This window comes from Lagopus muta, chromosome 33, assembly GCF_023343835.1.
Source record: "Lagopus muta isolate bLagMut1 chromosome 33, bLagMut1 primary, whole genome shotgun sequence".
Lineage (NCBI taxonomy): Eukaryota > Metazoa > Chordata > Aves > Galliformes > Phasianidae > Lagopus > Lagopus muta.
Window position 1 is genome coordinate 320,403 of NC_064465.1, and position 25,748 is coordinate 346,150.

Sequence of the window (25,748 nt, forward strand, 5' to 3'; positions counted from 1 at the left end):
CTTTGTCCCTATGGGGTCTCTGTGGGGTCCCTGTGTCCCTATGGGGTCCCTGTGTCCCTCTGGGGTCTCTATGGGGCCCTTGCGTCCCTATGGGGTCTCTTTGTCCCTATGGGGTCTCTATGGGGTCTTTTTGTCCTTATGGGGTCTCTACGGGGTTCCTGTGTCCCTATGGGGTCTCTTTGTCCCTATGGGGTCTGTATGGGGTTTCTGTGTTCCTATGGGGTCTCTATGGGGTCTGTGGGGCTGTATGGGTTTTCTATGGGGTTCCTGTGTCCCTATGGGGTTCTTGTGTCCCTATGGGGTCCCTGTGATGCTATGGGGTCTCTGTGGGGTCCCTGTGTCCCTATGGGGTCTCTATGGGGTCTCTGTGTCCCTATGGGGTTTCTATGGGGCCCCTGTGATGCTATGGGGTCTCTATGGGGTCTTTGCGTCCCTATGGGGTCTCTATGGGGTCTCTGTGTCCCTATGGGGTCTCTATGGGGTCCCTGTGATGCTATGGGGTCTCTATGGGGTCTTTGCGTCCCTATGGGGTCTCTATGGGGTCCCTGTTTCCTTATGGGGACTCTATGGGGCTCCTTTCACCCTATGGGGTCTCTATGGGGTCCCTGTGATCCTATGGGGTCTCTATGGGGTCTTTGCATCCCTATGGGGTTTCTATGGGGTCCCTGTGTCCCTATGGGGTTTCTATGGGGTCCCTGTGTTCCTATGGGGTTTCTATGGGGTTTCTGTGGGGCCCTTGTGTTCCTATAGGGTCTCTTTGTCCCTATGGGGTCCCTATGGGGTTTTTGTGTCCCTATGGGGTCTCTATGGGGTCCCTGTGATGCTATGGGGTCTCTATGGGGTCTTTGCGTCCCTATGGGGTCTCTATGGGGTCCCTGTTTCCTTATGGGGTCTCTATGGGGCTCTTTTGACCCTATGGGGTCTGTATGGGGTCCCTGTGTCCCTATGGGGACTCTATGGGATCTGTGGGGCTCTATGGGGTCTCTATGGGGTCTTTGCATCCCTATGGGGTCTCTTTGTCCCTATGGGGTCTCTATGGGGTCTCTTTGTCCCTATGGGGTCTCTGTGGGGTCCCTGTGTCCCTATGGGGTCCCTGTGTCCCTCTGGGGTCTCTATGGGGCCCTTGCGTCCCTATGGGGTCTCTTTGTCCCTATGGGGTCTCTATGGGGTCTTTTTGTCCTTATGGGGTCTCTACGGGGTTCCTGTGTCCCTATGGGGTCTCTTTGTCCCTATGGGGTCTGTATGGGGTTTCTGTGTTCCTATGGGGTCTCTATGGGGTCTGTGGGGCTGTATGGGTTTTCTATGGGGTTCCTGTGTCCCTATGGGGTTCTTGTGTCCCTATGGGGTCCCTGTGATGCTATGGGGTCTCTGTGGGGTCCCTGTGTCCCTATGGGGTCTCTATGGGGTCTCTGTGTCCCTATGGGGTTTCTATGGGGCCCCTGTGATGCTATGGGGTCTCTATGGGGTCTTTGCGTCCCTATGGGGTCTCTATGGGGTCTCTGTGTCCCTATGGGGTCTCTATGGGGTCCCTGTGATGCTATGGGGTCTCTATGGGGTCTTTGCGTCCCTATGGGGTCTCTATGGGGTCCCTGTTTCCTTATGGGGACTCTATGGGGCTCCTTTCACCCTATGGGGTCTCTATGGGGTCCCTGTGATCCTATGGGGTCTCTATGGGGTCTTTGCATCCCTATGGGGTTTCTATGGGGTCCCTGTGTCCCTATGGGGTTTCTATGGGGTCCCTGTGTTCCTATGGGGTTTCTATGGGGTTTCTGTGGGGCCCTTGTGTTCCTATAGGGTCTCTTTGTCCCTATGGGGTCCCTATGGGGTTTTTGTGTCCCTATGGGGTCTCTATGGGGTCCCTGTGATGCTATGGGGTCTCTATGGGGTCTTTGCGTCCCTATGGGGTCTCTATGGGGTCCCTGTTTCCTTATGGGGTCTCTATGGGGCTCTTTTGACCCTATGGGGTCTGTATGGGGTCCCTGTGTCCCTATGGGGACTCTATGGGATCTGTGGGGCTCTATGGGGTCTCTATGGGGTCTTTGCATCCCTATGGGGTCTCTTTGTCCCTATGGGGTCTCTATGGGGTCTCTTTGTCCCTATGGGGTCTCTGTGGGGTCCCTGTGTCCCTATGGGGTCCCTGTGTCCCTCTGGGGTCTCTATGGGGCCCTTGCGTCCCTATGGGGTCTCTTTGTCCCTATGGGGTCTCTATGGGGTCTTTTTGTCCTTATGGGGTCTCTACGGGGTTCCTGTGTCCCTATGGGGTCTCTTTGTCCCTATGGGGTCTGTATGGGGTTTCTGTGTTCCTATGGGGTCTCTATGGGGTCTGTGGGGCTGTATGGGTTTTCTATGGGGTTCCTGTGTCCCTATGGGGTTCTTGTGTCCCTATGGGGTCCCTGTGATGCTATGGGGTCTCTGTGGGGTCCCTGTGTCCCTATGGGGTCTCTATGGGGTCTCTGTGTCCCTATGGGGTTTCTATGGGGCCCCTGTGATGCTATGGGGTCTCTATGGGGTCTTTGCGTCCCTATGGGGTCTCTATGGGGTCTCTGTGTCCCTATGGGGTCTCTATGGGGTCCCTGTGATGCTATGGGGTCTCTATGGGGTCTTTGCGTCCCTATGGGGTCTCTATGGGGTCCCTGTTTCCTTATGGGGACTCTATGGGGCTCCTTTCACCCTATGGGGTCTCTATGGGGTCCCTGTGATCCTATGGGGTCTCTATGGGGTCTTTGCATCCCTATGGGGTTTCTATGGGGTCCCTGTGTCCCTATGGGGTTTCTATGGGGTCCCTGTGTTCCTATGGGGTTTCTATGGGGTTTCTGTGGGGCCCTTGTGTTCCTATAGGGTCTCTTTGTCCCTATGGGGTCCCTATGGGGTTTTTGTGTCCCTATGGGGTCTCTATGGGGTCCCTGTGATGCTATGGGGTCTCTATGGGGTCTTTGCGTCCCTATGGGGTCTCTATGGGGTCCCTGTTTCCTTATGGGGTCTCTATGGGGCTCTTTTGACCCTATGGGGTCTGTATGGGGTCCCTGTGTCCCTATGGGGACTCTATGGGATCTGTGGGGCTCTATGGGGTCTCTATGGGGTCTTTGCATCCCTATGGGGTCTCTTTGTCCCTATGGGGTCTCTATGGGGTCTCTTTGTCCCTATGGGGTCTCTGTGGGGTCCCTGTGTCCCTATGGGGTCCCTGTGTCCCTCTGGGGTCTCTATGGGGCCCTTGCGTCCCTATGGGGTCTCTTTGTCCCTATGGGGTCTCTATGGGGTCTTTTTGTCCTTATGGGGTCTCTACGGGGTTCCTGTGTCCCTATGGGGTCTCTTTGTCCCTATGGGGTCTGTATGGGGTTTCTGTGTTCCTATGGGGTCTCTATGGGGTCTGTGGGGCTGTATGGGTTTTCTATGGGGTTCCTGTGTCCCTATGGGGTTCTTGTGTCCCTATGGGGTCCCTGTGATGCTATGGGGTCTCTGTGGGGTCCCTGTGTCCCTATGGGGTCTCTATGGGGTCTCTGTGTCCCTATGGGGTTTCTATGGGGCCCCTGTGATGCTATGGGGTCTCTATGGGGTCTCTGTGTCCCTATGGGGTTTCTGTGGGGTCCCTGTCTCCCTATGGGGTCCCTATGGGGTCTCTTTGTCCCTATGGGGTCTGTGGGGCTCTATGGGGTTTCTATGGGGTCCCTGTGATGCTATGGGGTCTCTATGGGGTCTTTGCGTCCCTATGGGGTCTCTATGGGGTCTTTGCGTCCCTATGGGGTCTCTATGGGGTCTTTGCGTCCCTATGGGGTCTCTATGGGGTCCCTGTGTCCTTATGGGGTCTTTATGGGGCTCTTTTGACCCTATGGGGTTTCTATGGGTTCCCTGTGTCCCTATGGGGTCTCTGTGGGGTTTTCGTGTCCCTATGGGGTTTCTATGGGGTCTTTGCGTCCCTATGGGGTCTTTGCGTCCCTATGGGGTCTCTGTGGGGTCCCTGTGTCTCTATGGGGTCCCTGTGTCCCTATGGGGACTCTATGGGATCTGTGGGGCTCTATGGGGTCTCTATGGGGTCCCTGTGACCCTATGGGGTCCCTATGGGGTCCCTGTGATGCTATGGGGTCTCTATGGGGTCTTTGCGTCCCTATGGGGTCTCTATGGGATTCCTGTGTCCCTATGGGGTTTCTATGGGATCCCTGTGTCCCTATGGGGTCTCTATGGGGTGTTTGTGTCCCTATGGGGTTTCTGTGGGGTCCCTGTGTCCCTATGGGGTCTCTATGGGGTCCCTGTGATGCTATGGGGTCTCTATGGGGTCACTTTGTCCCTATGGGGTCTCTATGGGGTCCCTGTGTCCCTATGGGGTCTCTATGGGGTCTTTGTGTCCCTATGGGGTCTCTATGGGGTCCCTGTGATGCTATGGGGTCTCTATGGGGTCTTTGCGTCCCTATGGGGTCCCTATGGGGTCTTTGTGTCCCTATGGGGTCTCTATGGGGTCTCTTTGTCCCTATGGGGTTTCTATGGGGTCTCTTTGCCCCTGTGGGGTCCCTATGGGTTTCCTGTGATGCTATGGGGTCTCTATGGGTTCCCTGTGATGCTATGGGGTCCCTATGGGGTCCCTGTGTCCCTATGGGGTCTCTATGGGGTGTTTGTGTCCCTATGGGGTTTCTATGGGGTTCCTGTGTCCCTATGGGGTCTCTTTGTCCCTATGGGGTCTCTATGGGGTCTCTTTGTCCCTATGGGGTCTCTATGGGGTGTTTTTGTCCCTATGGGGTTTCTATGGGGCCCCTGTGATCCTATGAGGTCTCTATGGGGTCTCTTTGTCCTTATGGGGTCTCTATGGGGTCTCTTTGTCCCTATGGGGTTTCTATGGGGTCTCTTTGCCCCTGTGGGGTCCCTATGGGTTTCCTGTGATGCTATGGGGTCTCTATGGGTTCCCTGTGATGCTATGGGGTTTCTATGGGGTTCCTGTGTCCCTAGGGGTCTCTATGGGGTCTCTTTGTCCCTATGGGGTCTCTATGGGGTCTCTTTGTCCTTATGGGGTCTCTATGGGGTCTCTTTGTCCTTATGGGGTCTCTATGGGGTCTCTTTGTCCCTATGGGGTCTCTATGGGGTCCCTGAGGCTCGTTTATGGGGCAGACGGGGCGGCACCGAAGTCCCGTCGCGAGGATTCGGCCCTATATGAGGATCCCCCGGTGCGGGAAGAGACGGCGGAGGGGCGGCCCTATAACCTGAAAGTGACCTCGTGGAACGTGGATGGGATCAGGGCCTGGGTGAAGAAAGGGGGGCTGAAGGTAACGGGGCTGCGGGGGGTTGTGGGGTCTGTGGGGTTTGTGGGGTCAGTGGGGGAAATGGGGGCTGTGGGGTTATGGGGGGAAATGGGGTCAATGGGGGAAATGCGGGCTGTGAGGGATATGGGGTCAATGGGGGTTATGGGGTCAGTTTGGGTTATGGGGTCAGTAGGGGCTTTGGGGTCAATGGGGGCATTGGGGTCAATGGGGTCAGTGGAGTTACGGGATCAGTGGGGGAAATGGGAGCATTGGGGGTTATGGGGTCAATGGGGGAAATGGGGTCAGTGGGGTCGGGGGGGGTTATGGGGGAAATGGGGGCTGTGGGGTGAGTGGGGATATTGGGGTCAATGGGGGTCTTGGAGTCAATGGGAAAAATGGGGGCAATGGCACCTGTTTATAGGATCAGGCTCTTTATAGGGCCAGGCTGTTTATAGGGCTGTTATAGGGCCAGATTCTTTATAGGGTCTTATAGGACCAGACTCTTTATGGGGCCAGGCTCCTTATAGGGCCGCTCTCTTATAGGCTCTGACCCTTTATAGCGCCGCTCTCTTATAGGGTCAGGCTCTTTATAGGGTCTGGTTCTTATAGGGCCAGGCTCTTTATATGGCCGCTCTCTTTATAGGGCCAGGCTCTTTATAGGGCCAGGTTCTATAGGGCCAAGCTCTTTATGGGGCCAGGCCTTTTATAGGGCCCGGCTCTTGTAGGATCAGACCCTTTATATGGCCAGGGCCTTTATAGGGTCAGGCTGTTTATAGGGCTGCTCTCTTATAGGGTCAGGCTCTTTATAGGGCCAAGTTCCCATAGGGCCCGGCTCTTTATGGGGTCAGGTTCCTATAGGGCCAGGCTTTTTATAGGGCTGTTTATAGGGTCAGGCTCTTTATAGGGTCAGGCTCTTTATAGAGCCAGGCTGTTTATAGGGCCAGGTTCTTATAGGATCAGGCTGTTTATGGGGCCAGGCTCTTTATAGGGCCGCTCTCTTATAGGATCAGGTTCTTTATAGGGCCCGGTTCCTATAGGGTCAGACTGTTTATAGGGCCAGGCTCTTTATATGGCTGTTATAGGGCCAGGCTCTGTATAGGGCCAAGTTCCTATAGGGCCAGGCTGTTTATAGGATCAGGCTCTTTATAGGGCCGTTCTCTTATAGGCTCTGACCCTTTATAGGGCTGCTCTCTTATAGGATCAGGCTCTTTATAGGGTCTCGTTCCTATAGGATCAGGCTCTTTATAGGGCCAGGCTCTTTATAGGGCCAAGTTCCTATAGAGCCAGGCTCCTTATAGGGCCAGACTCTTTATTGGGTCTTATAGGGTCAGGCTGTTCATAGGGTCAGGCTGTTTATAGGGCCAGGCTGTTTATAGGGTCAGGCTGTTTATAGGGCCAGGCTGTTTATAGGGTCAGGCTGTTTATAGGGCCAGGCTCTTTATAGGGCCAGGCTGTTTATAGGGCCAGGCTGTTTATAGGGCCAGGCTCTTTATAGGGTCAGGCTGTTTATAGGGCCAGGCTCTTTATAGGGTCAGGCTCTTTATAGGGCCAGGCTGCTTATAGGGCCAGGCTGCTTATAGGGCCAGGCTCTTTATAGGGTCAGGCTCTTTATAGGGTCAGGTTCCTATAGGGCCAGGCTCTTTATAGGGCTGTTATAGGGCCAGGCTCTTTATAGGGCCAAGTTCCTATAGGGCCAGACTCTTTATAGGGTCAGCCCCTTTATAGGGCCCGGTTCCTATAGGGCTTGGCTCTTTATAGGGCCAAGTTCCTATAGGGCCAGGCTCTTTATAGGGCCAGGCTCTTTATAGGGCCCGGTTCCTATAGGGCCAGGGTGTTTATAGGGCCAGGCTCTTTATAGGGCCAGGTTCTTATAGGATTAGGCTGTTTATAGGGCCCAGCTCTTTATGGGGTCAGGATCCTATAGGGCCAGGCTCTTTATGGGGCTGTTTATGGGGCCAGACTCTTTATAGGGTCTTACAGGGTCAGGCTCTTTATAGGGCCAGGTTCCTATAGGGTCAGGCTCTTTATAGGGCCGTTCTCTTATAGGGCCAGGCTCTTTATAGGGCCAGGCTCTTTATAGGGCCGCTCTGTTATAGGATCAGGCTCTTTATAGTGCCAAGTTCCTATAGGGCCTGGCTCCTTATAGGGCTGCTCTTTATAGGGTCAGGCTGTTTATAGGGCCAGACTCTTTATAGGGTCTTAATAGGACCAGACTCTTTATGGGGCCAGGCTCCTTATAGGGCCGCTCTCTTATAGGGCCAGGCTCTTTATAGGGCCAAGTTCCTATAGGGCCCGGCTCTTTATAGGGCCAGGTTCTTATAGGATTGGGCTGTTTATGGGGCCAGGTTCTTTATAGGGTCAGGCTCTTTATACGGCCAAGATCCTATAGGGTCAGGCTGTTTATAGGGTCAGGCTCTTTATAGGGCCTTTATATGGCCAGGCTCTTTATGGGACCAGGTTCTTATAGGATCAGACCAGGCCAGGGCGAGGCTTCTTATAGGGCCAGGCTCTTTATAGGGCCAGGCTCTTTATAGGGCCGCTCTCTTATAGGATCAGGCTCTTTATAGCGCCCGGTTCCTATAGGGCCAGGCTGTTTATAGGGCCAGGCTCTTTATAGGGCCAAGTTCCTATAGGGCCAGGCTCTTTATAGGGCCAGGCTGTTTATAGGGCCAAGTTCCTATAGAGTTAGGCTGTTTATAGGGCCAAGTTCCTATAGAGTTAGGCTGTTTATAGGGCCAGGCTCTTTATGGGGCCAGGCTCTTTATATGGCTGTTATAGGGCCAGGCTGTTTATGGGGCCAAGTTCCTATAGGGCCAGGCTGTTTATAGGCCCGTTCTCTTATAGGCTCTGACCCTTTATAGGGCCGCTCTCTTATAGGATCAGGCTCTTTATAGGGCCAAGTTCCTATAGGGCCAGGCTCTCTTATAGGATCAGGCTCTTTATAGGGCCCGGTTCCTATAGGGCCAGGGTGTTTATAGGGTCAGGCTCTTTATAGGATCAGGCTCTTTATAGAGTCAGGTTCCTATAGGGCCAGGCTGTTTATAGGGCCTTTGTATGGCCAGGCTCTTTATGGGGCCAGGCTCTTTATAGGGCCCAGTTCCTATAGGGCCAGGCTGTTTATAGGGTCAGGCTGTTTATAGGGTCAGGCTGTTTATAGGGCCAAGTTCCTATAGGGCCAGGCTCTTTATAGGGCCAGGCTCTTTATGGGGCCAGGTTCTTATAGGATCAGACTGTATATGGGGCCAGGCTCTTTATAGGGCCAAGTTCCTATAGGGCAAGGCTCTTTATAGGATCAGGCTCATTATAGGATCAGTCTCTTTATACGGCCCGGTTCCTATAGGGCCAGGCTCTTTATAGGGCCTTTGTATGGCCAGGCTCTTTATGGGGCCAGGCTCTTTATAGGATCAGGCTCTTTATAGGGCCAGGCTGTTTATAGGGTCTGGCTCTTTATAGGGCCACGCTCTTATAGGATCAGGCTCTTTATAGGGCCCGGTTCCTATAGGGCCATGGTGTTTATGGGGCCAGGCTGTTTATAGGGCCAGGGTCTTTATAGGGCCAACTTCCTATAGGGCCCGGCTCTTTATAGGGTCAGATTCCTATAGGGCCAGGCTCTTTATAAGGCTGTTATAGGGCCAGGCTGTTTATAGGGTCACGGTCTTTATAGGGTCAGGCTCTTTCTAGGGCCCGGTTCTATAGGGCCAAACTCTTTATGGGGCCAGGCTCTTTATAGGGCCACTCTCTTATAGGATCAGGCTCTATATAGGGCCCGGTTCCTATAGGGCCAGGGTGTTTATAGGGCTGTTATAGGGCCAGATTCTTTATAGGGTCTTATAGGGTCAAGCTCTTTATAGGGTCAATCTCTTTATAGGGCCAAGTTCCTATAGGGTCAGGCTCTTTATAGGGCCTTTGTATTGTCAGGCTTTTTATGGGGCCAGGTTCTTATAGGATCAGGCTGTTTATGGGGCCAGGCTCCTTATAGGGCCAGGCTCTTTATGGGGCCAAGTTCCTATAGGGCCAGGCTTCTTATAGGGCCAGGCTGTTTATAGGGCCAGGCTTCTTATAGGGCCAGGCTGTTTATAGGGCCAGGCTTCTTATAGGGCCAGGCTGTTTATAGGGCCAGGCTGTTTATAGGGCCAGGCTGTTTATAGGGCCAGGCTTCTTATAGGGCCAGGCTGTTTATAGGGCCAGGCTCTTTATAGGGCCAGGCTTCTTATAGGGCCAGGCTGTTTATAGGGCCAGGCTCTTTATAGGGTCAGGCTCTTTATAGGGTCAGGTTCCTATAGGGCCAGGCTCTTTATAGGGCTGTTATAGGGCCAGGCTCTTTATAGGGCCAAGTTCCTATAGGGCCAGACTATTTATAGGGTCAGCCCCTTTATAGGGCCCGGTTCCTATAGGGCTTGGCTCTTTATAGGGCCAAGTTCCTATAGGGCCAGGCTCTTTATAGGGCCAGGCTCTTTATAGGGCCCGGTTCCTATAGGGCCAGGGTGTTTATAGGGCCAGGCTCTTTATAGGGCCAGGTTCTTATAGGATTAGGCTGTTTATAGGGCCCAGCTCTTTATGGGGTCAGGATCCTATAGGGCCAGGCTCTTTATGGGGCTGTTTATGGGGCCAGACTCTTTATAGGGTCTTACAGGGTCAGGCTCTTTATAGGGCCAGGTTCCTATAGGGTCAGGCTCTTTATAGGGCCGTTCTCTTATAGGGCCAGGCTCTTTATAGGGCCAGGCTCTTTATAGGGCCGCTCTGTTATAGGATCAGGCTCTTTATAGTGCCAAGTTCCTATAGGGCCTGGCTCCTTATAGGGCTGCTCTTTATAGGGTCAGGCTGTTTATAGGGCCAGACTCTTTATAGGGTCTTAATAGGACCAGACTCTTTATGGGGCCAGGCTCCTTATAGGGCCGCTCTCTTATAGGGCCAGGCTCTTTATAGGGCCAAGTTCCTATAGGGCCCGGCTCTTTATAGGGCCAGGTTCTTATAGGATTGGGCTGTTTATGGGGCCAGGTTCTTTATAGGGTCAGGCTCTTTATACGGCCAAGATCCTATAGGGTCAGGCTGTTTATAGGGTCAGGCTCTTTATAGGGCCTTTATATGGCCAGGCTCTTTATGGGACCAGGTTCTTATAGGATCAGACCAGGCCAGGGCGAGGCTTCTTATAGGGCCAGGCTCTTTATAGGGCCAGGCTCTTTATAGGGCCGCTCTCTTATAGGATCAGGCTCTTTATAGCGCCCGGTTCCTATAGGGCCAGGCTGTTTATAGGGCCAGGCTCTTTATAGGGCCAAGTTCCTATAGGGCCAGGCTCTTTATAGGGCCAGGCTGTTTATAGGGCCAAGTTCCTATAGAGTTAGGCTGTTTATAGGGCCAGGCTCTTTATGGGGCCAGGCTCTTTATATGGCTGTTATAGGGCCAGGCTGTTTATGGGGCCAAGTTCCTATAGGGCCAGGCTGTTTATAGGCCCGTTCTCTTATAGGCTCTGACCCTTTATAGGGCCGCTCTCTTATAGGATCAGGCTCTTTATAGGGCCAAGTTCCTATAGGGCCAGGCTCTCTTATAGGATCAGGCTCTTTATAGGGCCCGGTTCCTATAGGGCCAGGGTGTTTATAGGGTCAGGCTCTTTATAGGATCAGGCTCTTTATAGAGTCAGGTTCCTATAGGGCCAGGCTGTTTATAGGGCCTTTGTATGGCCAGGCTCTTTATGGGGCCAGGCTCTTTATAGGGCCCAGTTCCTATAGGGCCAGGCTGTTTATAGGGTCAGGCTGTTTATAGGGTCAGGCTGTTTATAGGGCCAAGTTCCTATAGGGCCAGGCTCTTTATAGGGCCAGGCTCTTTATGGGGCCAGGTTCTTATAGGATCAGACTGTATATGGGGCCAGGCTCTTTATAGGGCCAAGTTCCTATAGGGCAAGGCTCTTTATAGGATCAGGCTCATTATAGGATCAGTCTCTTTATACGGCCCGGTTCCTATAGGGCCAGGCTCTTTATAGGGCCTTTGTATGGCCAGGCTCTTTATGGGGCCAGGCTCTTTATAGGATCAGGCTCTTTATAGGGCCAGGCTGTTTATAGGGTCTGGCTCTTTATAGGGCCACGCTCTTATAGGATCAGGCTCTTTATAGGGCCCGGTTCCTATAGGGCCATGGTGTTTATGGGGCCAGGCTGTTTATAGGGCCAGGGTCTTTATAGGGCCAACTTCCTATAGGGCCCGGCTCTTTATAGGGTCAGATTCCTATAGGGCCAGGCTCTTTATAAGGCTGTTATAGGGCCAGGCTGTTTATAGGGTCACGGTCTTTATAGGGTCAGGCTCTTTCTAGGGCCCGGTTCTATAGGGCCAAACTCTTTATGGGGCCAGGCTCTTTATAGGGCCACTCTCTTATAGGATCAGGCTCTATATAGGGCCCGGTTCCTATAGGGCCAGGGTGTTTATAGGGCTGTTATAGGGCCAGATTCTTTATAGGGTCTTATAGGGTCAAGCTCTTTATAGGGTCAATCTCTTTATAGGGCCAAGTTCCTATAGGGTCAGGCTCTTTATAGGGCCTTTGTATTGTCAGGCTTTTTATGGGGCCAGGTTCTTATAGGATCAGGCTGTTTATGGGGCCAGGCTCCTTATAGGGCCAGGCTCTTTATGGGGCCAAGTTCCTATAGGGCCAGGCTTCTTATAGGGCCAGGCTGTTTATAGGGCCAGGCTTCTTATAGGGCCAGGCTGTTTATAGGGCCAGGCTTCTTATAGGGCCAGGCTGTTTATAGGGCCAGGCTGTTTATAGGGCCAGGCTGTTTATAGGGCCAGGCTTCTTATAGGGCCAGGCTGTTTATAGGGCCAGGCTCTTTATAGGGCCAGGCTTCTTATAGGGCCAGGCTGTTTATAGCGCCAGGCTCTTTATAGGGTCAGGCTCCTATAGGGCCAGGCTCTTTATAGGGTCTTATAGGGTCAGGCTGTTTATAGGGCCAGGCTCTTTATAGGGCCCGATTCCTATAGGGCTAGGCTCTTTATAGGGCTGTTATAGGGCCAGGCTGTATATAGGGCCAGGCTCTTTATAGGGCCCGATTCCTATAGGGCTAGGCTCTTTATAGGGCTGTTATAGGGCCAGGCTGTATATAGGGCCAGGCTCTTTATAGGGCCGCTCTCTTATAGGATCAGGCTCTTTATAGGGCCAAGTTCCTATAGGGCCAGGCTGTTTATAGGGCCAGGCTCTTTATAGGGCCGCTCTCTTATAGGATCAGGCTCTTTATAGGGCCAAGTTCCTATAGGGCCAGGCTGTTTATAGGGCCAGGCTCTTTATAGGGCCAGGCTCTTTATAGGGCCAAGTTCCTATAGGGCCAGGCTGTTTATAGGGCCAGGCTGTTTATGGGGCCAAGTTCCTATAGGGCCAGGCTGTTTATAGGGCCGTTCTCTTATAGGCTCCGACCTTTTATAGGGCCGCTCTCTTATAGGATCAGGCTCCTTATAGGGCCCGGTTCCTATAGGGCCAGGCTCTTTATGGGGCCAGGCTGTTTATAGGGCCAGGGTCTTTATAGGGCCAACTTCCTATAGGGCCCGGCTCTTTATAGGGTCAGGGTCTTTAGGGGGCCAGGCTCTTTATAGGGCCAAGTTCCTATAGGGCCAGGCTCTTTATAGGGCCAGGCTCTTTATAGGGCCCGGTTCCTATAGGGCCAGGGTGTTTATAGGGCCAGGCTCTTTATAGGGCCAGGTTCTTATAGGATTAGGCTGTTTATAGGGCCCAGCTCTTTATGGGGTCAGGATCCTATAGGGCCAGGCTCTTTATGGGGCTGTTTATGGGGCCAGACTCTTTATAGGGTCTTACAGGGTCAGGCTCTTTATAGGGCCAGGTTCCTATAGGGTCAGGCTCTTTATAGGGCCGTTCTCTTATAGGGCCAGGCTCTTTATAGGGCCAGGCTCTTTATAGGGCCGCTCTGTTATAGGATCAGGCTCTTTATAGTGCCAAGTTCCTATAGGGCCTGGCTCCTTATAGGGCTGCTCTTTATAGGGTCAGGCTGTTTATAGGGCCAGACTCTTTATAGGGTCTTAATAGGACCAGACTCTTTATGGGGCCAGGCTCCTTATAGGGCCGCTCTCTTATAGGGCCAGGCTCTTTATAGGGCCAAGTTCCTATAGGGCCCGGCTCTTTATAGGGCCAGGTTCTTATAGGATTGGGCTGTTTATGGGGCCAGGTTCTTTATAGGGTCAGGCTCTTTATACGGCCAAGATCCTATAGGGTCAGGCTGTTTATAGGGTCAGGCTCTTTATAGGGCCTTTATATGGCCAGGCTCTTTATGGGACCAGGTTCTTATAGGATCAGACCAGGCCAGGGCGAGGCTTCTTATAGGGCCAGGCTCTTTATAGGGCCAGGCTCTTTATAGGGCCGCTCTCTTATAGGATCAGGCTCTTTATAGCGCCCGGTTCCTATAGGGCCAGGCTGTTTATAGGGCCAGGCTCTTTATAGGGCCAAGTTCCTATAGGGCCAGGCTCTTTATAGGGCCAGGCTGTTTATAGGGCCAAGTTCCTATAGAGTTAGGCTGTTTATAGGGCCAAGTTCCTATAGAGTTAGGCTGTTTATAGGGCCAGGCTCTTTATGGGGCCAGGCTCTTTATATGGCTGTTATAGGGCCAGGCTGTTTATGGGGCCAAGTTCCTATAGGGCCAGGCTGTTTATAGGCCCGTTCTCTTATAGGCTCTGACCCTTTATAGGGCCGCTCTCTTATAGGATCAGGCTCTTTATAGGGCCAAGTTCCTATAGGGCCAGGCTCTCTTATAGGATCAGGCTCTTTATAGGGCCCGGTTCCTATAGGGCCAGGGTGTTTATAGGGTCAGGCTCTTTATAGGATCAGGCTCTTTATAGAGTCAGGTTCCTATAGGGCCAGGCTGTTTATAGGGCCTTTGTATGGCCAGGCTCTTTATGGGGCCAGGCTCTTTATAGGGCCCAGTTCCTATAGGGCCAGGCTGTTTATAGGGTCAGGCTGTTTATAGGGTCAGGCTGTTTATAGGGCCAAGTTCCTATAGGGCCAGGCTCTTTATAGGGCCAGGCTCTTTATGGGGCCAGGTTCTTATAGGATCAGACTGTATATGGGGCCAGGCTCTTTATAGGGCCAAGTTCCTATAGGGCAAGGCTCTTTATAGGATCAGGCTCATTATAGGATCAGTCTCTTTATACGGCCCGGTTCCTATAGGGCCAGGCTGTTTATAGGGCCTTTGTATGGCCAGGCTCTTTATGGGGCCAGGCTCTTTATAGGATCAGGCTCTTTATAGGGCCAGGCTGTTTATAGGGTCTGGCTCTTTATAGGGCCACGCTCTTATAGGATCAGGCTCTTTATAGGGCCCGGTTCCTATAGGGCCATGGTGTTTATGGGGCCAGGCTGTTTATAGGGCCAGGGTCTTTATAGGGCCAACTTCCTATAGGGCCCGGCTCTTTATAGGGTCAGATTCCTATAGGGCCAGGCTCTTTATAAGGCTGTTATAGGGCCAGGCTGTTTATAGGGTCACGGTCTTTATAGGGTCAGGCTCTTTCTAGGGCCCGGTTCTATAGGGCCAAACTCTTTATGGGGCCAGGCTCTTTATAGGGCCACTCTCTTATAGGATCAGGCTCTATATAGGGCCCGGTTCCTATAGGGCCAGGGTGTTTATAGGGCTGTTATAGGGCCAGATTCTTTATAGGGTCTTATAGGGTCAAGCTCTTTATAGGGTCAATCTCTTTATAGGGCCAAGTTCCTATAGGGTCAGGCTCTTTATAGGGCCTTTGTATTGTCAGGCTTTTTATGGGGCCAGGTTCTTATAGGATCAGGCTGTTTATGGGGCCAGGCTCCTTATAGGGCCAGGCTCTTTATGGGGCCAAGTTCCTATAGGGCCAGGCTTCTTATAGGGCCAGGCTGTTTATAGGGCCAGGCTTCTTATAGGGCCAGGCTGTTTATAGGGCCAGGCTTCTTATAGGGCCAGGCTGTTTATAGGGCCAGGCTGTTTATAGGGCCAGGCTTCTTATAGGGCCAGGCTGTTTATAGGGCCAGGCTCTTTATAGGGCCAGGCTTCTTATAGGGCCAGGCTGTTTATAGCGCCAGGCTCTTTATAGGGTCAGGCTCCTATAGGGCCAGGCTCTTTATAGGGTCTTATAGGGTCAGGCTGTTTATAGGGCCAGGCTCTTTATAGGGCCCGATTCCTATAGGGCTAGGCTCTTTATAGGGCTGTTATAGGGCCAGGCTGTATATAGGGCCAGGCTCTTTATAGGGCCGCTCTCTTATAGGATCAGGCTCTTTATAGGGCCAAGTTCCTATAGGGCCAGGCTGTTTATAGGGCCAGGCTCTTTATAGGGCCAGGCTCTTTATAGGGCCAAGTTCCTATAGGGCCAGGCTGTTTATAGGGCCAGGCTGTTTATGGGGCCAAGTTCCTATAGGGCCAGGCTGTTTATAGGGCCGTTCTCTTATAGGCTCCGACCTTTTATAGGGCCGCTCTCTTATAGGATCAGGCTCCTTATAGGGCCCGGTTCCTATAGGGCCAGGCTCTTTATGGGGCCAGGCTGTTTATAGGGCCAGGGTCTTTATAGGGCCAACTTCCTATAGGGCCCGGCTCTTTATAGGGTCAGGGTCTTTAGGGGGCCAGGCTCTTTATAGGGCCAAGTTCCTATAGGGCCAGGCTCTTTATAGGGTCAGGCTCTTTATGGGGCCGTTCTCTTATAGGCCCAGGCTCTTTATAGGGTCAGACTCTTTATAGGGCCAAGTTCCTATAGGGCCAAGCTGTTTATAGGATCAGGCTCTTTATACGGCCTGGTTCCTATAGGGCCAGGCTCTTTATAGGGCCTTTGTATGGCCAGGCTCTTTATGGGGCCAGGCTCCTTATAGGGCCCGGCTCCTTATAGGGCCAGGCTCTTTATAGGGTCAGGCTCCTTATAGGGCCAGGTTCTTTATAGGGTTTTTCCCCCCCTTGCAGTGGATTGAAGCCGAGGCCCCCGACGTCCTTTGCCTGCAGGAAACCAAATGTGGGGCCGAGGGGCTCCCAGCCGAACTGAACCAACTGCAGCTCCTGCCCCATAAGTTCTGGGGCAGCGCCGTGGGGCGGCCGGGGTACAGCGGAGTGGGGCTGCTGAGCAGGACGGAGCCCCTCAGGGTGACCCACGGCATCGGTGCGACCCCAAAAGGCCCCTTATGGCCCCAAAATCCCCCTTTCTGACCCCAAAATCCCCCTTTATGGCCCCAAAATCCCCCTTTATAGCCCCAAAATCCCCATTTCTGACCCCAAAATCCCCTTTATAGACCCCAAATCCCCCTTTCTGACCCCAAAATCCCCCTTTTTAGCCCCAAAATCCCCCTTTCTGACCCCAAAATCCCCTTTATGGCCCCAAAATCCCCCTTTATGGCCCCAAAATCCCCCTTTATGGCCCCAAAATCCCCCTTTATAGCCCCAAAATCCCCATTTCTGACCCCAAAATCCCCTTTCTGACCCCAAAATCCCCCTTTCTGACCCCAAAATCCCCCTTTCTGACCCCAAAATCCCCCTTTATGACCTTAAAATCCCCCTTTCTGACCCCAAAATCCCCATTTCTGACCTCAAAATCCCCCTTTCTGACCCCAAAATCCCCCTTTCTGACCCCAAAATCCCTCTTTATAGCCCCAAAATCCCCCTTTATGGCCCCAAAATCCCCCTTTATAGCCCCAAAATCCCCATTTCTGACCCCAAAATCCCCTTTATGGCCCCAAAATCCCCCTTTCTGACCCCAAAATCCCCATTTCTGACCCCAAAATCCCCCTTTCTGGCCCCAAAATCCCCCTTTCTGACCCCAAAATCCCCTTTCTGACCCCAAAATCCCCCTTTATGGCCCCAAAATCCCCCTTTCTGACCCCAAAATCCCCCTTTATGGCCCCAAAATCCCCCTTTATGACCCCAAAATCCCCATTTCTGACCCCAAAATCCCCCTTTCTGGCCCCAAAATCCCCCTTTCTGACCCCAAAATCCCCTTTATAGCCCCAAAATCCCCCTTTATGGCCCCAAAATCCCCTTTATGGCCCCAAAATCCCCCTTTCTGACCCCAAAATCCCCCTTTATGGCCCCAAAATCCCCCTTTCTGACCCCAAAATCCCCCTTTATGGCCCCAAAATCCCCCTTTCTGACCCCAAAATCCCCCTTTATGGCCCCAAAATCCCCCTTTCTGCCCCCAAAATCCCCTTTCTGACCCCAAAATCCCTCTTTATTGCCCCAAAATCCCCCTTTCTGACCCCAAAATCCCCCTTTATGGCCCCAAAATCCCCTTTCTGACCCCAAAATCCCCTTTATAGCCCCAAAATCCCCCCAAATCCCCCACTTCCTCCCCACTTCCTCCCCACTTCCTCCCCATTTCCTCCCCACTTCCTGCCCACTTCCACCCCATTTCCTCCCCCTTTCTTCCCCACTTCCTCCCCACTTCCACCCAATTTCCATCCCATTTCCTCCCCACTTCCTCCCCACTTCCTCCCCCTTTCCTCCCCACTTCCACCCCACTTCCACCCCACTTCCACCCCTCTCCTCCCCACTTTTACCCTATTTCCTCCCTATATCCTCCCTATTTCCTCCCTCTTTCCTCCCCACTTCCTCCCCACTTCCTCCCCACATCCACCCCCTTTCCTCCCCACTTCCACCCCACTTCCTCCGCACTTCCTCCGCAATTCCTCCCCCTTTCCTCCCCACTTCCACCCCACTTCCACCCCATTTCCTCCGCATTTCCTCCGTATTTCCTCCCCATTTCCTCCCCCTTTCCTCCCCACTTCCTCCCCACTTCCTCCCCACTTCCACCCCGTTTCCTCCCCACTTCCTCCCAACTTCTTCCCCATTTCCTCCCCACTTCCTCTCCACTTCCTCCCCATTTTCTCCCCACTTCCTCCCCACTTCCTCCCCACTTCCTTCCCACTTCCACCCAATTTCCACCCCACTTCCTCCCCACTTCCACCCCATTTCCTCTCCACTTCCTCCCCCTTTCCTCTCCACTTCCTCCTCACTTCCTACCCACTTCCTACCCACTTCCACCCCACTTCCTCCTCACTTCCTCCCCACTTCCTCCCCATTTCCTCCCCACTTCCACCCCATTTCCTCCCCACTTTCTGCCCACTTCCTCCCCACTTTCTGCCCACTTCCTCCCCACTTCCTCTCCACTTCCTCCCCACCCTCTGCCCACTTCCTCCCCACTTCCTCCCACTTTCCTCTCCACTTCCTCCCCACTTCCTCTCCACTTCCTCCCCTCTTCCAACCCACTTCCTCCCCACTTCCTCCACACTTTCTCCCCATTTCCTCCTTATTTACTCCCCACTTCCTCCCCCTTTACTCCCCACTTCCTCCCCACTTCCTCCCCACTTCCTTCCCACTTTTACCCAATTTCCACCCCACTTCCTCCCCACTTCCACCTCATTTCTTCCCCACTTCCTCCCCACTTCCACCCCCTTTCCTCCCCACTTCAGCTTCACTTCCTCCCCACTTCCTCCTCACTTCCTCCCCCTTTCCTCCTCACTTCCACCTCACTTCCTCCCCACTTCCACCCCATTTTATCCCCATTTTCTCCCCACTTCCTCTCCACTTCCTCCCCACTTCCTCCCCACTTCCACCCCACTTCCTCTCCACTACCTCCCCCTTTCCTCCCCCTTTCCTCCCCACTTCCTTCCCACTTCCTCCCCACTTCATCCCCATTTCCTCCCCACTTCCTCCCCACTTCCTCCCCACTTCCTCCCCACTTCCACCCCATTTCCTCCCCACTTCCTCCCCACTTCCTCCCCCTTTCCTCCCCACTTCCTCCCCATTTCCTCCCCATTTCCTCCCCACTTTCTCCCCCTTTCCTCCCCACTTCCTCCCCACTTCCTCCCCCTTTCCTCCCCACTTCCACCCCATTTCTTCCCCACTTCCTCCCCATTTCTTCCCCACTTCCTCCCCCTTTCCTCCCCACTTCCTCTCCACTTCCTCTCCACTTCCTCCCCACTTCCACCCCACTTCCACCCCACTTCCACCCCATTTCCTCCCCACTTCCTCCCCACTTCCTCCCCACATCCACCTTCTTTCCTCCCCACTTTCTCCCCACTTCCACCCCATTTCCTCCCCACTTCCTCCCCACTTCTTCCCCATTTCCTCCCCTTTCCTCCCCTTTCCTCCCCTTCTCTCCCCATTTCTCCCCCCCAACCCCCCCATCTCCCCCCCAACCCCCCCATTCCCACCCCAAATCCCCATTTCCTCCCCATTTCCTCCCCATTTCCTCCCCATTTCCTCCCATTTCCTCCCCTTTCCTCCCCTTTTCTCCCCATTTCTCCCCCATTTCCACCCCAAATCCCCACTTCCTCCCCTTTCCTCCCCTTTTCTCCCCATTTCTCCCCCATTTTCCCCCCAAACCCCCCATTCCCACCCCAAAACCCCCCCATCTCCCCCCCTACCCCCACATCTCACCCCCTCACCCCCCCATTTCCCCCCCAAATCCCCACTTCCTCCCCACTTCTTCCCCATTTCCTCCCCATTTCCTCGCATTTCCTCCCCTTCTCTCCCCATTTCTCCCCCCCAAACCCCCCATTCCCACCCCAAAACCCCCCCATCTCCCCCCCTACCCCCATATGTCACCTCCTCTCTCCCCATTTCCCCCCCAAATCCCCTCCAAACCCCCCAAATCCCCCCAAGCCCCCCATTTCCCCCCATTTCCTCCCCTTTCCCCCCCATTTCCTCCCCTTTCCCCCCCATTTCCTTCCCTTTCCTCCCCATTTCTCCCCCATTTTCCCCCCCAAATCCCCATTTCCTCTCCAAAATCCCCACTTCCTTCCCCATTTCCTCCCATTTCCTCCCCTTCTCTCCCCTTCTCTCCCCTTGTCTCCCCATTCTCCCCCCCCAAACCCCCTCTAACCCCACCCCAACCCCCCATCTCCCCCCCTACCCCCACATCTCACCCCCTCACCCCCCATTTCCACCCCAAATCCTCTCCTAACCCCCCAAATCCCCCCCAAATCCCCCATTATCCCCCCAAAACCCCCCAAATCCCTTCCAAATCCCCCATTTTCCCCCCCAATTTCCCATTTCCCCCCCAATTTCCCATTATCCCCCCCAAATCCCCCATTATTCCCCCAAATCCCCCCTTAACCCTCCAACCCCCCCCCAAATCCCATATTTCCACCCCAAACCCCCCATTTTCCCCCCATATCCCTCTCTTCCTCCCCTTTTCTCCCCCATTTCCACCCCTAAACCCCCCCATGTTCCCCCCCTACCCCCATATCTCACCCCCAATCCCCCATTTCCATCCCCAAACCCCTCAAATCCCCCCCAAATCCCCCATTTTCCCCCCAAATCCCCCCTTTCCTCCCCATTTCCTCCCCTTTTCTCCCCTTTTCTCCCCCATTCCCACCCCAAAACCCCCCCATCTCCCCCCCTTACCCCCCATATCTCACCCCCTCACCCCCCATTTTTCCCCCCAATCCCCCCCAAATCCCCCCAAACTCCCCCCTTTCCTCCCCAAATCTCCACTTCCTCCCCCTTTCCTCCCCTTTCCTCCCATTTCCTCCCCTTCTCTCCCCATTTCTCCCCCCAAACCCCCCATTCCCACCCCAAATCCCCACTTCCTCCACATTTCCTCCCCTTTCCTCCACCTTTCTCCCCCATTTTCACCCCAAATCCCCCCCAAACCCCCCATTCCCACCCCCAAACCCCCCTTTATCCTCCCCAAGACCCCCATTTCCCCCCCAAATCCCCCTTTCCTCCCCATTTCCCCCCCATTTCCTCCCATTTCCTCCCCTTTTCTCCCCATTTCTCCCCCATTCCCACCCCCAAATTCCCCTTTCTGCCCCCCAACCACCCCCCAAACCCCTTCCAACCCCCCCATCTCCCCCCCTACCCCCGTATCTCACCTCCTCTCTCCCCTTTTCCCCCCCAAATCCCCTCCAAACTCCCCAAATACCCCCAAGCCCCCATTTCCACCTCATTTCCTCCCATTTCCTCCCCTTTTCTCCCCCTTTCTCCCCCATTTTCCCCCCATCTCCCCCCCAAACCCCCCATTTCCTCTCCAAATCCCCCTTTCCTTCCCTTTCCTTCCCTTTTCTCCCCCATTTCTCCCCCATTTCCACCCCACATCCCCACTTCCTCCCCATTTCCTCCCCCTTTTCTCCCCTTCTCTCCCCATTTCTCCCCCCCAAACCCCCCATTCCCACCCCCCTACCCCTATATCTCACCCCATCACCCCCCATTTCCCCCCCAAATCCCCACTTCCTCCCCATTTCCTCCCGTTTCCTCCCCCTTTCCTCCCCATTTCTCCCCCATTTTCCCCCCAAATCCCCCCCAAACCCCCAATTTCCTCCCCTTTCCTCCCCTTTTCTCCCCTTCTCTCCCCTTTTCTCCCCCATTTCCCCCCCAAATCCCCACTTCCTCCCCATTTCCTCCCATTTCCTCCCCTTTCCTCCCCCTTTCTCCCCCATTTTTCCCCCATCTCCCCCCCAAACCCCCCATTCCCACCCCAAATCCCCACTTCCTCCCCATTTCCTCCCCATATCCCCCACTTCCTCCCCATTTCTCCCCCCCAAACCCCCCATTCCCACCCCAAAACCCCCCCCATCTCCCCCCCAACCCCCATCTCCCCCCCAAACCCCCCATTTCCTCTCCAAATCCTCCTTTCCTCCCCCTTTCCTCCCCTTTCCTCCCCATTTTTCCCCTTCTCTCCCCATTTCTCCCCCATTTCTCCCCCCCAAACCCCCCATTCCCACCCCAAATCCCCACTTCCTCCACATTTCCTCCCCTTTCCTCCACCTTTCTCCCCCATTTTCACCCCAAATCCCCCCCAAACCCCCCATTCCCACCCCCAAACCCCCCTTTATCCTCCCCAAGACCCCCATTTCCCCCCCAAACCCCCCTTTCCTCCCTATTTCCCCCCCATTTCCTCCCTTTCTCTCCCCATTTCTCCCCCATTTCTCCCCCATTCCCACCCCCAAATCCCCCATTCTGCCCCCCAACCACCCCCAAACCCCCTCCAACCCCCCCATCTCCCCCCTACCCCCATATCTCTCGCCTTCACCCCCCATTTCCCCCCCAAATCCCCACTTCCCCCCCCTTTCCTCCCCTTTTCTCCCCTTTTCTCCCCCATTCCCACCCCAAACCCCCCCTTTATCCTCCCCAAGACCCCCATTTACCCCCAAATCCCCTCCAAACCCCCCAAATCTCCCCCTCACCCCCCATTTCCTCCCAAATCCCCCTTTCCTCCCCATTTCTTCCCCATTTCCTCCCCTTTTCTCCCCATTTCTCCCCCATTTTTCCCCCCAAATCCCCCCCAAACCCCCCATTCCCACCCCAAAACTCCATGTGCCCCCCATTCACACCCCTCATACCCCCATTATTCCCCCCCAAACCCCTCATTTCCCCCCCAAATCCCCACTTCCTCCCATTTCTCCCCTTCTCTCCCCTTCTCTCCCCCATTCCCACCCCAAAACCCCCCCATCTCCCCCCGTACCCCCATTTCCTCCCCAAATCCCCACTTCCTCCCCATTTCCTCCCCTTTCCTCCCCTTCTCTCCCCATTTCTCCCCATTTCTCCCCCCCAAACCCCCCATATCTCACCCCCTCACCCCCCATCTCCCCCCCTACCCCCATTTCCTCTCCAAATCCCCACTTCCTCCCCACTTCCTCTCCTTTCCTCCCCTTTTCTCCCCTTGTCTCCCCTTTTCTCCCCCCCAAACCCCCCATTCCCACCCCAAAACCCCCCCCATCACCCCCCCCAACCCCCCCATCTTCCCCCCTCACCCCCCATCTCCCCCCCAAACCCCCCATTTCCTCTCCAAATCCTCCTTTCCTCCCCCTTTCCTCCCTCTTTCCTCCCCTTTCCTCGCATTTCCTCCCTTTCTCTCTCCTTCTCTCCCCCATTCTCCCCCCCAAACCCCCCATTTCCCCCCCAAATCCCCGCTTCCTCCCCACTTCCTCCCATTTCCTCCCCATTTCCTCCCCTTTCATCCCCTTCTCTCCCCTTCTCTCCCCATTTCTCCCCCATTTCCACCCCAAATCCCCACTTCCTCCCCATTTCCTCCCCATTTCCTCCCCATTTCTCCATTTCCTCCCCTTCTCTCCCCATTTCTCCCCCATTTCTCCCCCCCAAACTCCCTTTAAAACCCCCTCCAACCCCCCCATGTGCCCTCCTACCCCCCATATCTCACCCCCTCACCCCCCATTTCCCCCACTTCCTTTCCATTTCCTCCCTTTTCCTCCCCTTTCCTCCCCTTCTCTCCCCATTTCTCCCCCCCAAACCCCCCATTCCCACCCCCCAACCCCCCCATCTCCCCCCCTACCCCCACATCTCACCCCCTCACCCCCATCTCCCCCCCTAACCCCATTTCCCCACCAAATCCCCCATTTCCTCCCCTTTCCTCCCCATTTTTCCCCATTTCCTCCCCTTTTCTCCCATTTCCTCCCCTTCTCTCCCCTTCTCTCCCCTTTTCTGCCCCATTTCCACCCCAAATCCCCACTTCCTCCCCATTTCCTTTCCTTTCCTCCCCTTCTCTCCCCATTTCTCCCCCATTTCCACCCCAAATCCCCACTTCCTCCCCTTTCCTTCCCATTTCCTCCCCTTTCCTCCCCATTTCCTCCCCATTTCCTCCCCTTTTCTCCCCATTTCTCCCCCTTTCCTCCCCATTTGCTCCCCTTTCCTCCCCTTCTCTCCCCTTCTCTCCACTTTCCTCCCCTTTTCTCCCCCATTTCTCCCCCCCAAACCCCCCATTCCCACTCCAAAACCCCCCCATCTCCCCCCCCAACCCCTTCATCTCCCCCCTACCCCCATATCTCACCCCCTCACCCCCCATTGTCCCCCCCAAATCCCCCTTTCCTCCCCGTTTCCTCCCCCTTCCTCCCCATTTCCTCCCCATTTCCTCCCCTTTCCTCCCATTTCCTCCCCCCAAATCCCCCCCAACCCCCCATTCCCCCCCCAAACCCCCCATTCCCACCCCAAAACCCCCCCATCTCCCCCCTACCCCGCCATATCTCACCCCCTCACCTCCCATTCCCCTCACTTGCTCCCCATTTCCTCCCTATATCCCCCACTTCCTCCCCATTTCTCCCCCCCAAAACCCCCCCATCTCCCCCCCTACCCCCCCATCTCCCCCCCAAATCCCCATTTCCTCCCCATTTCTCCCCCCCAAACCCCCTCTAAACCCTCCCCAACCCCCCATCTCCCCCAACCCCCCCATCTCACCTCCCCTGCCCCCCATCCCCAGGCATCGACGAACACGACGCTGAGGGCCGCGTCCTGACGGCCGAATTCCCATCCTTCTACATCGTCTCCGCTTACGTCCCCAATTCGGGCCGAGGCCTCAACCGCCTCCCATACCGCCAACGTTGGGACCGAGCCTTCAGGGACTTCCTGTTGGCTTTGGATACCCAGAAACCCGTGGTTCTGTGCGGGGATCTGAACGTGGCCCACCAAGAAATCGACCTCAAGAACCCCAAAAGCAACCGGCGTTCGGCCGGCTTCACGCAGGAGGAGAGGGACGGATTCGGGGCGCTGCTGGACGCCGGCTTCCTGGATTCGTTTCGGGTGCTTTACCCCACGGTGCCCCACGCTTACACCTTCTGGACCTACATGGGGGCGGCCAGGGAGCGAAACGTGGGCTGGAGGTTGGATTATTTCCTGCTTTCGGGGCGCCTGCGGGGGGCGCTGTGCGATTCCAAGATCCGCTCGGCGGCCATGGGCAGCGACCACTGCCCCATCACGCTCTACCTGGCCCTGGAGGCCTGAAAACCCCACTTACTTCGCTCCAAATCCCATTAACTGGACCCAAAATCCCATTAAGTTGGCTTGAAATCCCATTCCTTGACCCCAAATCCCATAAAGTTGACCCCAAGTCCCATTAACTTGACCCATAACCCAACTAAGTTGACCCAAAATCCCATTCCTTGACCCCAGATCCCATTAAGTTGGCCCAAAATCCCATTAAGTTGGCTCTAAATCCCATTACTTGACCCCAAATCCCATTATCTTGACCCACAACCCAACTGTGTTGACCCCAAATCCCATTACTTGACTCCAGATCCCATTAAGTTGACCCCAAATCCCACTGTCTTGACCCAAAACCCAACTGAGTTGACCAAAATCCCATTGACTTGGCTTGAAATTCCATTATCTTGAACCAAAATCCCACAATCTTGACCCAAAACCCAACACAGTTGACCAAGATCCCATTAAGTTGGCTTGAAATCCCATTAACTTGACCCCAAATCCCATTATCTTGACCCAAAACCCAACTGAGTTGACCCTAAATCCCATTACTTGACTCCAAATCCCATTACCTTGACCCCAAATCCCATTAAGTTGGCTCAAAATCCCATTAACTGGACCCAAAATCCCACAATCTTGACCCAAAACCCAACAGAGTTGACCTAAAATCCCATTAAGTTGGCTTGAAATCCCATTAACTTGACCCAAAATCCCATTATGTTGACCCACAACCCAACTGAGTCGACCCAAGATCCCATTACTTGACCCCAAACCCCACAATCTTGACCCCAAACCCAATAAAGTTGACCCAAAATCCCATTCCTTCACCCAAGATCCCATTGACTTGGCTTGAAATCCCATTACTTGAGCCCAAATCCCATTA

The 25,748-nt window shown here is 54.3% G+C and overlaps 1 protein-coding gene and 1 long non-coding RNA gene across 5 annotated transcripts in view; both read left to right on the forward strand.

Annotated features, from left to right (window-relative positions):
• APEX1 (apurinic/apyrimidinic endodeoxyribonuclease 1) overlaps nucleotides 1–25,742 on the forward strand; it is a 33,842-nt gene extending 8,100 nt beyond the window's left edge. For all 3 annotated transcript variants that reach the window (XM_048929951.1, XM_048929952.1, XM_048929953.1), the window contains 3 exons: nucleotides 5,095–5,249; nucleotides 16,124–16,316; nucleotides 24,366–25,742. In XM_048929951.1, coding sequence (XP_048785908.1) covers nucleotides 5,095–5,249; nucleotides 16,124–16,316; nucleotides 24,366–24,886 — 869 coding nt within the window. In that variant the 3' untranslated portion in view covers nucleotides 24,887–25,742. The remainder of the gene's footprint in view (nucleotides 1–5,094; nucleotides 5,250–16,123; nucleotides 16,317–24,365) is intronic.
• LOC125686217 (uncharacterized) lies at nucleotides 5,853–13,861 on the forward strand. Of its 2 annotated transcripts, none has more exons than XR_007373714.1 (3): nucleotides 5,853–7,228; nucleotides 9,809–10,157; nucleotides 13,349–13,861. It is a non-coding gene; the product is annotated as an uncharacterized LOC125686217 (long non-coding RNA). The 2 variants fall into 2 exon arrangements; XR_007373713.1 differs by lacking the exons at nucleotides 5,853–7,228; nucleotides 9,809–10,157 and adding exons at nucleotides 10,738–11,108; nucleotides 12,951–13,315.
• Nucleotides 25,743–25,748: the final 6 nt, after the last annotated feature.